Source organism: Salmo salar, chromosome 03 (assembly GCF_965601325.2).
Source record: "Salmo salar chromosome 03, fSalSal1, whole genome shotgun sequence".
In the NCBI taxonomy this organism is placed as follows: Eukaryota; Metazoa; Chordata; class Actinopteri; order Salmoniformes; family Salmonidae; genus Salmo; species Salmo salar.
Window position 1 is genome coordinate 95522501 of NC_138293.1, and position 12500 is coordinate 95535000.

Sequence of the window (12500 nt, forward strand, 5' to 3'; positions counted from 1 at the left end):
AACATTACACTCACAGAAGTTCGAAAGAATAAAGACATTACAAATGTCATATGTTTTTATACAGTGTTTTAACGATGTACAAATGGTTAAAGTACAAAAGGGAAAATAAATAAACATAAATATGGGTTGTATTTACAATGGTGTTTGTTCTTCACTGGTTGCCCTTTTCTTGTGGCAACAGGTCACAAATCTTGCTGCTGTGATGGCACAGCAGAGTTTATCAAAATTGGGTGTGTTTTCGAATTCTTTGTGGATCTGTGTATGTAATCTGAGGGAAATATGTGTCTCTAATATGGTCATACATGTGGCAGGAGGTTAGAAAGTACAGCTCAGTTTCTACCTAATTTTTTGTGCAGTGTGCACATAGCCTGTCTTCTCTTGAGAGCCAGGTCTGCCTACGGCGACCTTTCTCAATAGAAAGGCTATGCTCACTGAGTCTGTACATAGTCAAAGCTTTCCTTAAGTTGAAATACCTTAAGTCAGGTATTCTGCCACGGTGTACTTTCTGTTTTGTGCCAAATAGCATTCAAGTTTGCTCTTTTTTTGTTAATTCTTTCCAATGTGTCAAGTAATTATCTTTTAGTTTTTTCATGATTTGGTTGCCTCTCTGTCTGTCTCTGTCTCTGTGTCTCTCTCTCTCTCTCTGCCTCTGTGTCTCTCTCTCTCTCTCTCTCTCTCTCTCTGCCTCTGTGTCTCTCTTTCTACTTTTCTCTTTCTCGTGTAACCTCTGCTCTTTTTGCTTCCCCCTCAGCCTATAAGAGCGTGTGTTCCTGTACCCCTGTACCACTGCATAGGCTCAGTGATAGGAGGGATGTGCATGGCACTGCATGGCATCACCCTGGTCTTCCCCTCTGCTGGTTACGACAGCCGTGCCAACCTGGAGGCTATTCAGAATGAAAGGTAGGTCTTAAACCCTGAGACCAACCTGGAGACTATTCAGAATGAAAGGTAGGTCTTAAACCCTGAGACCAACCTGGAGGCTATTCAGAATGAAAGGTAGGTCTTAAACCCTGAGACCAACCTGGAGGCTATTCAGAATGAAAGGTAGGTCTTAAACCCTGAGACCAACCTGGAAGCTATTCAGAATGAAAGGTAGGTCTTAAACCCTGAGACCAACCTGGAGGCTATTCAGAATGAAAGGTAGGTCTTAAACCCTGAGACCAACCTGGAGGCTATTCAGAATGAAAGGTAGGTCTTAAACCCTGAGACCAACCTGGAGACTATTCAGAATGAAAGGTAGGTCTTAAACCCTGAGACCAACCTGGAGGCTATTCAGAATGAAAGGTAGGTCTTAAACCCTGAGACCAACCTGGAGGCTATTCAGAATGAAAGGTAGGTCTTAAACCCTGAGACCAACCTGGAGGCTATTCAGAATGAAAGGTAGGTCTTAAACCCTGAGACCAACCTGGAGGCTATTCAGAATGAAAGGTAGGTCTTAAACCCTGAGACCAACCTGGAGACTATTCAGAATGAAAGGTAGGTCTTAAACCCTGAGACCAACCTGGAGACTATTCAGAATGAAAGGTAGGTCTTAAACCCTGAGACCAACCTGGAGGCTATTCAGAATGAAGGGTAGGTCTTAAACCCTGAGACCAACCTGGAGGCTATTCAGAATGAAGGGTAGGTCTTAAACCCTGAGACCAACCTGGAGACTATTCAGAATGAAAGGTAGGTCTTAAACCCTGAGACCAACCTGGAGACTATTCAGAATGAAAGGTAGGTCTTAAACCCTGAGACCAACCTGGAGGCTATTCAGAATGAAAGGTAGGTCTTAAACCCTGAGACCAACCTGGAGACTATTCAGAATGAAAGGTAGGTCTTAAACCCTGAGACCAACCTGGAGACTATTCAGAATGAAAGGTAGGTCTTAAACCCTGAGACCAACCTGGAGGCTATTCAGAATGAAGGGTAGGTCTTAAACCCTTAGAACATATTTCATTCTGAATAGGGGGGGGGGTAGTAAAAAGGTTTAGGAACCTCTTCCTTAAGTGACTTACATCCTGGAGACTTACAATAGAGATATTTCATGTCAGTCTGTTGTAATAAGAATAATAGAGATAGCTGCAACTGAGCACATTGAGAATGAACCTCTATAGTACACTAAATACCTCTTCATATGTTCTCTGTTTCAGGTGTAATTTCCTCTACGGCACTCCTACCATGTACATTGACATGCTTGGACAGCCTGACCTTCACAAGTATGACCTGTCATCAGTTGAATCTGGTGAGAGATTTGAAGTTTACGTTTGTGTAGAATGTTGTTTGTTGTCTGGCTGGAAATAAATACAAATAAACTTAATTGTTGTGGTAAAGTTTAAGCTTAAAGGGGCAATCTGCTACATCAATTTTTTCGGACTTACATATTAAATTCATGTACCCATTGATTCTTGAAGAATATAACATACAAATGCCAGCTTAGTTCAGCTGTCGTACCCCACCATAACCAAAAATCTGTTTTACTCCAATGTTTGTAAACAATGTAAATGTTCGTCTGGAGCCCTGTTTTAACCATGTTTTGAGGATCTTGACTATCATTTTCAGTCGGTGTCTCTGGTGCCGCTCTCATTTTCAGTTGGTGTCTCTGGTGCCGCTCTCATTTTCAGTTGGTGTCTCTGGTGCCGCTCTCATTTTCAGTCGGTGTCTCTGGTGCCGCTCTCATTTTCAGTCGGTGTCTCCGGTGCCGCTCTCATTTTCAGTCGGTGTCTCTGGTAAGGCTAACATTTTCAGTCGGTGTCTCTGGTGCCGCTCTCATTTTCAGTCGGTGTCTCCGGTAAGGCTAACATTTTCAGTCGGTGTCTCTGGTAAGGCTAACATTTTCAGTCGGTGTCTCCGGTGCCGCTCTCATTTTCAGTCGGTGTCTCTGGTAAGGCTAACATTTTCAGTCGGTGTCTGGTGCCGCTAACATTTTCAGTCGGTGTCTGGTGCCGCTAACATTTTCAGTCGGTGTCTCTGGTGCCGCTAACATTTTCAGTCGGTGTCTCTGGTGTCGCTCTCATTTTCAGTTGGTGGCTCTGGTGCCGCTAACATTTTCAGTCGGTGGCACCGGTTCATGATTTGGTTGCACCAATATCTTGTCACTCAATAGAAACATTTTATAATCGTCTTATAAAGTCATTCACTGTGGTTTACGGAGATGGTATGATTAAAGAATAACATTTTATCATCAAACATGTTCAAGCAGTAATGCATGATTCAGGTCATTTTGATCTGCAACCTAAACCATTCGCTACTGTTGCAACCTTGGACAACATTTTCCAGAGAAGCCCAATTCCCAATTCAACCACTGGCAAAATCCTCTGACAATGGTTTCAAAATAATACACAATTAAATTAAACACAGATGACCCTTGCTAATTAGCTCTCTGATATGTGGTGATGGACTGTCATTATAAATGCTTCACAGGAACCTGGTCAAATGATGTTTGTAGTGTGGCTAGACATTGAATGGCTCTGAATTCACTGTCAGCATGCAGTCAAAGCTACTAACCACTTTTGGAGCTAACTAGTGTTCTCAAATCGTATCCTGATGTTGACAGCAGATATGAGTTGTATTCATAATATGGCTAGCTTAGCTAGCTTACATACATTTAGAGAAAACAAGTTGTATTAAGTGGCTAGCTAACTAGCTAGCATTAGCAATGTTTGGTGGTCAATGAGTCTGAGAGCTAGCTAACCAGCTGAGCTAGCAAACAATGTAACAAAATAATAATTTTGAAAAACCCTCCAAAAGGCTCTTCATTTCAGGAATCACAGTAGCAAGCATTGGAACGCTGCGGTTGGTTGCCCAAAATGGGGCGAGGCATAGCGAAGCGTCAATTAGCTTATTGTTGCTATATTTTTATTTTATTGTCAAACTAGGGCTCTGGAAATGTCAGATTTGTTTTGCTCAATAGAGGTCCATTGGCCTAGATGTTTGTGTGCACTAGCTAATAGGCTAATTCATTTGTGACTAATTCACCACTAAATGAAAACTCAAAACACATTAGCTAGATCGCTAACTGTGAATATTGCTAATGGTTAGTCGTGTAATTGATTAATCGCAGTAAATGTAATGCCCTAAACACATTCCAGTGGTGGTCTCCTAGGACTCAGCGCCAACGTGTACCTCACACGCTCTGCATCTCAAAGACATAACAGAAATGTAGTTTTTTAAAACAGTGCCTGTCGCTCAATATTGAGAGTTGAGAATAGTGATCAAACCCCAGAAAGCTGAGACCCTTCCCCTCTTCAACAAACAACAACATGTTTTAAAAACAATGTTTTTCCCACAACTGCATTTTGAAAGAAAGCATTTTTCTCTCCCACTAAATAGATAATTGGAAGGAGAGGGCGTGGCTGGCTCATCACAGCAGGTGGCCCCGGCGAAACGGGCACTGTCAGTTGCGGGCACTTTCAAGGCAGGAATCAATTCACTTTACTTTAGGCATACTGCTTGACTAAATCATGATTTTAGCCGGCCCCAAAATAATAAGAAAAATAAGAGTGAGGTGACCAGCTGGCAGTTTTTCTACATTCACAGCCAAGTCAAAGGGTTGCAAAATGCGACTAAATGGTCTCGGTCTGATGCCCTCCTAAAACAATACTTTGTATATAATGGATTGTCAGTCCTTGCATCCATAGCTCTTTCTATGAATTTGAGAGTGGTTACATGTCTCCGCCCCCATCCCTCAGCTTTTTACCAAAGCAGTGGCGGGGTGTCAATTGTTTTATTTTCCAACTGCAGGTTGCCCCTTTAATAGTAATATACTGTATTAGTAATACAGTAATAGTATTTGTGCCCAGGAAGGATGGTGGTTGTGATTTCTGTTGTGTTCCAGGGTTTACGGGTGGGTCTCTTTGTCCTCCTGAAGTCATGAGGAAACTCAAAACTGATATGAATGTCAAGGATATGATAGTAAGTTCTTCCCATCTTTTTCTCTCTGTGTGTATAATATACTTTCTAATCTGTATGGGATAACACAATGTTCCCTTGTTAACATCAGATAGGCTATGGGACCACAGAAAACAGCCCTGCAGCATTTGTTGGTTTCCCGCGAGACAACGAGGAACTGAAGACCGAGACAGTGGGATGTATCCTGAACCATGCTGAGGTATCAAACCTTAACTGACACCAGACGTGTGTGTGTGTGTGTGTGTGTGAGCAAGTGAGAGAAGAGATAGTCATGTGTCTAATGTCAGGGTCCTAATTCATCAACATGCTGTATGTGTAAAGTTTATATTTCTCCTTCTTAAAACACGAACACATACCCCTGTGTTCTCTTGGCCAGGCGAAGGTGGTGGATGTGTCCTCTGGAGAGGTGGTTCCTCTGGGGGATCCAGGAGAGCTGCTGATCAGAGCTTACTCTGTTATGCTGGAGTACTGGGACGACTCAGACAAGACCAATGAGGCTATCTCCAAAGACCGCTGGTACAGGACCGGGTAAGAAATGAGAGATTCAGGGACCCCAGACGGGGACCCCAGACAGAGACAACAACAGATGAAAAGTGAGAGCGAACGTCAACTGTGACTGTCTCTCCACAGTGACATAGCCAGTCTGGACAGGTTTGGGTACTGCCGTATAGTGGGACGTATAAAGGACATGATCATTCGTGGAGGAGAGAACATCTACCCTGCTGAGATAGAGCAGTTCCTTCACACCCATCCCAATGTACAGGAGGCCCAGGTGAGAACCACACCCATCCCAAAGTACAGGAGGCCCAGGTGAGAACCACACCCATCCCAAAGTACAGGAGGCCCAGGTGAGAACCACACCCATCCCAAAGTACAGGAGGCCCAGGACACAGCACCACTAGAGGGCAGCAGAGAATAGAACAACACCACAGTAACACCATACAACCAAGTTATACAAATCTATCCAGGAAATGTTAGTGCCAAAACCTTTCATTTCCTGTCTTCATTTCTCAATACTCCTATCACCATATCATACACAGATATAACAATGGGTATGATTGGAACAGTTTTCTGATTCTAGTATATCCAGGTGTTTCTTTTCTCTCCCTGTCCTGTCCACCTCTCTTTCTCCACAGGTGATAGGCGTGAGAGATGAGAGAATGGGGGAACAGGTGTGTGCCTGTATCAGACTGAAGGAGGGACAGGACTGTAGCAGAGAGGAGATCAGAGACTTCTGCAGGGGACAGGTGAGACAGAAAGGAACAGGTCACCTGGGAATTGAACACGGGGCCCCTGCAAGACACAAGATAGTTATCCCACTGAGTTGAAGTCATTATAACCAGATGGTTATCCCACTGAGTTGAAGTCATTTTAACTAGTCTTTAGGTCAGTCCATCATTACCAATCATCGGCAACATGTCTTATGTGAACGAGAAGAGTAACTGTTTATACTTGTTCCAGATTTCTCACTTCAAGATCCCCCACTATGTGGTGTTTGTGGACATCTTTCCACTGACTGGCTCTGGAAAGGTAGGATGGCTTTATGACAACATTAAACAAATCAGGTTATCCAGGTTAATAATAGCATAGACTACTGTGGTGATCACCTGTGTGCTTTTCCTTTCCTAGATCCAGAAGATCAAACTAAGGGAGGAGATGGAGAAGAAGCTGGGTCTGTGATGGACAGAGGGACCTAGACAGACTGTGTTGGTGTCCAGCTGGAGAGAGATTGGTTACAAAGGGCATGTGTCTGTTACAGTAAAAACAAAGTCTAAGCTCTGATATGTTACGGTTCATGAGTGATGTGCAACACAAATAAACTCTTTCAGTACTTCTTTTTCAATATGTTTATTTCATTTGATTTAATCGAAAATATTGTACATCATCATGATATGTGATCTTGGACTGATGTACAATAGTAAAACTCAGGTTCTTCATTTTAAACATGCCATAAAGACATCTGAAATAAATAGAACTGTAATACTACCAAACGTTGGTATGTACAAATATGTTGTTTGGCAGAGTTACAATGCTTAGTTCCAAACCTGTATATATGGGGACATAGCAACAGGCTGACATAGAGCTCAGAGTGACATGGTAAAGGTGGGTGACATCATAGACCATGGGACTAAGCAAGCACTCCAAATGATAGTCCTGGAATAGTTTTAGGACCAGTTTCCTGGACACAGATTAAGCCTAGGTCAAGGGGTGAATGTCAGGATACCGTGGCTTTCTCCGCCAGAAGAACATTACAGATGGTGTATTATCCAAGTGAGTTCAAAACGGAACGTTGAAAAATGCAGGCAGTTTTTAAGAGGAGGAGGCCTCTAACCTGATTCAGCTAAACATGGCTGAGACTGAAAAGTATAGGCATCTATTGATTATATTGAATTGTGTGTTGGTGAAGGACTACAAGCAATGAACAGAAAACATTTGTGGTTCTAAAGAAGACACCTAGTTGGCCATTTTACATAGACAATGAAAACAGATTATATTAACTCAACCCTTAAAGAAGACACATAGTCGGCCATTTTACATGGACCTTAACTCAAATCATGATTGGCTTGATTTAGTTACCAATGTTAGATGTGGACAGTTCAGGGATATTTTATGTTCCCCTTTTGATAAGAACCAGCCTGTATAAAGACAAGTTGTTATTAATGGATTACATACATTGGAAATACAAGTAAGTACACCAAAATGACCTTTCCATTCATAACATGTGGAGGGTCAATTGCAACAGTAGATTCTCTGTGATAAACAAGGAAGTACCTCATTTCATTTGTACAAAATTGTCAAATAGTTAAATGTGTGCTTAGTCTGCTGAAATAGTAGTTTAATTTAATACAGAAGATAATACCCACCAGAGGACAAAATGGTAAAAGAAAAAAAATGTTGGCAGCAACCAGGACTAAATGTTAGTGGTTGCAATTCAGATTCACTGTGCGGGTGATCTTTGTGCGTATTGATGGTTTAACAAGAGATCATCTCGTGTTAAAATGGTGCTCAATGTGGGTTGCTATTAGCCCAGTCTGTCTAGGACCCTCTGTCCATCACAGGCCCAGTTTCTTCTCCATCTCCTCGCTCAGTTTGATCTTCTGGATCTAGGAAAGGAGAAACACACAGGTGATCACCACAGTAGTCTGTGCTGGTATGATTACTCTGATTATGAATTTCATGACACAGAATATTGGTCAACTGCTGATCTGAATGAAGAGAGAGAAAACACGCTGTCATGAAGCCATCCTACCTTTCCAGAGGCAGTCAGTGGATAGCTGTCCACAAACACCACATAGTGGGGGATCTTGAAGTGAGAAATCTGGAACAAGTAGAAGCAGATCCATGCAGCTATAAACACAATATAACATAGTATATAACAGAAGTTCTATGCCTGACAATGATCAATTCACAGGTCATGTCACTTCCTGTCTCTGTGTCACCTGTCCCTTGCAGAAGTCTCTGATCTCCTCCCTGCTACAGTCCTGTCCCTCCGTCAGTCTGATACAGGCACACACCTGTTCCCCCATTCTCTCATCTCTCACGCCTATCACCTGGGGAGAAAGAGAGGTGGACAGGACAGAGAGAAAATCAACACCTGGGCCTCCTGTACTTTGGGATGGGTGTGGTTCTCACCTGGGCCTCCTGTACTTTGGGATGGGTGTGGTTCTCACCTGGGCCTCCTGTACTTTGGGATGGGGGTGGTTCTCACCTGGGCCTCCTGTACTTTGGGATGGGTGTGGTTCTCACCTGGGCCTCCTGTACTTTGGGATGGGTGTGGTTCTCACCTGGGCCTCCTGTACTTTGGGATGGGTGTGGTTCTCACCTGGGCCTCCTGTACTTTGGGATGGGGGTGGTTCTCACCTGGGCCTCCTGTACTTTGGGATGGGTGTGGTTCTCACCTGGGCCTCCTGTACTTTGGGATGGGTGTGGTTCTCACCTGGGCCTCCTGTACTTTGGGATGGGTGTGGTTCTCACCTGGGCCTCCTGTACTTTGGGATGGGTGTGGTTCTCACCTGGGCCTCCTGTACATTGGGAGGGTGTGGTTCTCACCTGGGCCTCCTGTACTTTGGGATGGGTGTGGTTCTCACCTGGGCCTCCTGTACATTGGGATGGGTGTGGTTCTCACCTGGGCCTCCTGTACTTTGGGATGGGTGTGGTTCTCACCTGGGCCTCCTGTACATTGGGATGGGTGTGAAGGAACTGCTCTATCTCAGCAGGGTAGATGTTCTCTCCTCCACGAATGATCATGTCCTTTATACGTCCCACTATACGGCAGTACCCAAACCTGTCCAGACTGGCTATGTCACTGTGGAGAGACAGTCACAGTTGACGTTCGCTCTTACTTTTCATCTGTTATTGTCTGGGTCTCTGTTTGTTTCTCTGTGTGTCTTTATCTCTCTCTGGCTCGCTCCCTCCATCTCTTTCTCTCTCTCCATCTCATTTCTTACCCGGTCCTGTACCAGCGGTCTTTGGAGATAGCCTCATTGGTCTTGTCTGAGTCGTCCCAGTACCCCAGCATAACAGAGTAAGCTCTGATCAGCAGCTCTCCTGGATCCCCCAGAGGAACCACCTCTCCAGAGGACACATCCACCACCTTCGCCTGGCCAAGAGAACAGGTATGGTTTCATGTGTTTTGAATAAGAATTAATATAAATGTTATACATATATTGTTAAATTAGGTCCCTAACATCAGACACAATACTATCGCTCTCTCTCTCTGGCTTTCTCCTCTCACTTGCCCTTTTCTCTCACAAACACACTCACACAGTATGTATATGGTGAAGGAATGAAGTCCCTGACCTCACAGACACATGGCAGTCTCTCTCTCTCTCTCTCTCTCTCTCTCTCTCTCTCTCTCTCTCTCTCTCTCTCTCTCTCTCTCTCTCTCTCTCTCTCTCTCTCTCTCTGTCTAGTCATTAACACACACATACAGTATACATGTCTGGTATCAGTTAAAGTTTTGATACCTCAGTGTGGTTCAGGATACATCCGACTGTCTGTGTCATCAGTTCCTCGTTGTCTCGTGGGAAACCAAGGAATGTTATAGGGCTGTTCTCAGTGGTTCCATAACTTGTCTGACGGTCACAAGTCAACAGTGTATTAACATATACAGTACATTGTACACACACAGGAGATGGTAAGAAATTGCTGAAGTCAGTTAACTTACTATGATATTCTTGACATTCATGTGAGTTTTGAGTTTCCTCATGACTTCAGGGGGACAAGGAGATCCACCCGTATACCCTGGAGCACAACAACAGAAATATCCACCCTTCCTTGAGCACCACTTTTGTCCTTCTGGATAAGAGTGTCTGCTAAATGACTGACTGATGTGAACATGTACTATGATTCTATTATACTGAAATGAAATATAAATGCAGCATGTAAAGTGTTGGTCCCATCTTTCATGCGCTGAAAAAAAGATCCCAGAAATGTTCCAGATGCACAAAAAGCTTATTTCTTTCAAATTGTGTGCACAAAATTGTTAACATCCCTGTTAATTAGCATTTTATCCTTTGTCAAGATAATCCATCCACCTGGCAGATGTGGCATATCAAGAAGCTGATTCAACAGTATGATCATTACACAGGTGCACCTTGTGCTGGGGACCATAAAAGGACACTCCAAAATATGCAGTTTTGTCACACAACACAATGCCACAGACGTCTGAAGTTTTGGGTTGAGAAGTATTTCTGTAATAAAGCCCTTTTGTGGGAGAAAAAAACTCACCCATGGCTGTGCCCCTGCCCAGTCATGTGAAATCCATAGATTAGGGCCTAATTAATTTATTTCAATTGACTGATTTCCTTCTATGAACTGTAACTCAGTAAAATCTTTGAAATGGTTGCATGTTGCGTTTCTAGTTACAGCCCCTACTGGCTTAAACTCAGTATACCAATTCACAACCAAGAACATTTTAAACAAACCTTAACATTGCTTCATCTTCAAATCTCTTACCAGTTTCAACTGATGACAGGTCATACTTGTGAAGGTCAGGCTGTCCAAGCATGTCAATGTACATGGTAGGAGTGCCGTAGAGGAAATTACACCTGAAACAGAAATCATTGTCATAATAAATAGCATGGATACAGAGTTCCTTTAGTGGTATCCCCATACTATTGATGCTGAGTTCCTTTAGTGATATCCTCATACTATTGATGCTGTTCCTTTAGTGGTACCCCCATGCTATTAATGCTGAGTTCCTTTACTGGTATCCCCATACTATTGATGCTGAGTTCCTTTGGTGGTATCCCCATACTATTTATACGGAGTTAGATTAGTGATATCCCCATACTATTGATGCTGAGTTCCTTTAGTGGTATTCCCATACTATTGATGCTGAGTTCCATTAGTGATATCCCCATACTATTGATGCTGAGTTCCTTTAGTGGTATTCCCATACTATGGATGCTGAGTTCCTTTAGTGGTATTCCCATACTATTGATGCTGAGTTCCTTTAATGGTATCCCCATACTATTAATGCTGAGTTATTTTAGTGGTATCCCCATACTATTGATGCTGAGTGCCTATGGTGGTATCCCCATACTATTAATGCTGAGTTCCATTAGTGATATCCCCATACTATTGATGCTGAGTTCCTTTAGTGGTATCCCCATACTATTGATGCTGAGTTCCTTTAGTGGTATCCCCATACTATTGATGCTGAGTTCCTTTGGTGGTATCCCCATACTATTAATGCTGAGTTCTTTTAGTGGTATCCCCATACTATTGATGCTGAGTGCCTTTGGTGGTATCCCCATACTATTAATGCTGAGTTCCATTAGTGATATCCCCATACTATTGATGCTGAGTTCCATTAGTGATATCTCCATACTATTGATGCTGAGTTCCTTTAGTGATATCCCCATACTATTGATGCTGAGTTCCTTTAGTGGTATCCCCATACTATTGATGCTGAGTTCCTTTAGTGGTATCCCCATACTATTGATGCTGAGTTCCTTTAGTGGTATCCCCATACTATTGATGCTGAGTTCCTTTGGTGGTATCCCCATACTATTGATGCTGAGTTCCTTTAGTGGTATCCCCATACTATTGATGCTGAGTTCCTTTGGTGGTATCCCCATACTATTGATGCTGAGTTCCTTTAGTGATATCCTCATACTATTGATGCTGAGTTCCTTTAGTGGTACCCCCATGCTATTAATGCTGACTTCCTTTACTGGTATCCCCATACTATTGATGCTGAGTTCCTTTGGTGGTATCCCCATACTATTTATACAGAGTTAGATTAGTGATATCCCCATACTATTGATGCTGAGTTCCTTTAGTGGTATTCCCATACTATTGATGCTGAGTTCCATTAGTGATATCCCCATACTATTGATGCTAAGTTCCTTTAGTGGTATTCCCATACTATGGATGCTGAGTTCCTTTAGTGGTATTCCCATACTATGGATGCTGAGTTCCTTTACTGGTATCCCCATACTATTGATGCTGAGTGCCTTTGGTGGTATCCCCATACTATTAATGCTGAGTTCCATTAGTGATATCCCCATACTATTGATGCTGAGTTCCTTTAGTGGTATCCCCATACTATTGATGCTGAGTTCCTTTAGTGGTATCCCCATACTATTGATGCTGAGTTCCTT

General features: G+C 43.0%; 3 protein-coding genes across 8 annotated transcripts in view; 2 read left to right on the forward strand and 1 right to left on the reverse strand.

Moving 5' to 3' along the window:
* LOC106602020 (medium-chain acyl-CoA ligase ACSF2, mitochondrial) overlaps positions 1-6733 on the forward strand; it is a 27441-nt gene extending 20708 nt beyond the window's left edge. For 4 of the 5 annotated variants that reach the window (XM_082972899.1, XM_045715781.2, XM_045715783.2 and 1 more), the window contains 9 exons: positions 752-900; positions 2133-2224; positions 4817-4893; positions 4982-5089; positions 5267-5418; positions 5521-5662; positions 6027-6137; positions 6352-6420; positions 6520-6733. In XM_082972899.1, coding sequence (XP_082829025.1) covers positions 752-900; positions 2133-2224; positions 4817-4893; positions 4982-5089; positions 5267-5418; positions 5521-5662; positions 6027-6137; positions 6352-6420; positions 6520-6570 — 951 coding nt within the window. In that variant the 3' untranslated portion in view covers positions 6571-6733. Of the gene's footprint in view, positions 1-751; positions 901-2132; positions 2225-4816; positions 4894-4981; positions 5090-5266; positions 5419-5520; positions 5739-6026; positions 6138-6351; positions 6421-6519 lie in introns of those variants that run through there. The other variant, XR_014391731.1, reaches the window with a different exon arrangement.
* The window catches only part of LOC106602029 (peripheral myelin protein 22), a 544081-nt gene that overhangs the window by 446300 nt on the left and 85281 nt on the right, over positions 1-12500 (forward strand). The window lies entirely within an intron of this gene.
* Positions 6723-12500, reverse strand: part of LOC106602021 (medium-chain acyl-CoA ligase ACSF2, mitochondrial) — a 25603-nt gene continuing 19825 nt past the window's right edge. The window contains exons 9-16 of one of the 2 annotated variants that reach the window (XM_082972901.1): positions 10849-10940; positions 10058-10134; positions 9858-9965; positions 9339-9490; positions 9055-9196; positions 8331-8441; positions 8141-8238; positions 6723-7994 (exon numbers count right to left, since the gene is read on the reverse strand). In XM_082972901.1, coding sequence (XP_082829027.1) covers positions 8155-8238; positions 8331-8441; positions 9055-9196; positions 9339-9490; positions 9858-9965; positions 10058-10134; positions 10849-10940 — 766 coding nt within the window. In that variant the 3' untranslated portion in view covers positions 6723-7994; positions 8141-8154. The remainder of the gene's footprint in view (positions 7995-8140; positions 8239-8330; positions 8442-9054; positions 9197-9338; positions 9491-9857; positions 9966-10057; positions 10135-10848; positions 10941-12500) is intronic. The other variant, XM_082972900.1, reaches the window with a different exon arrangement.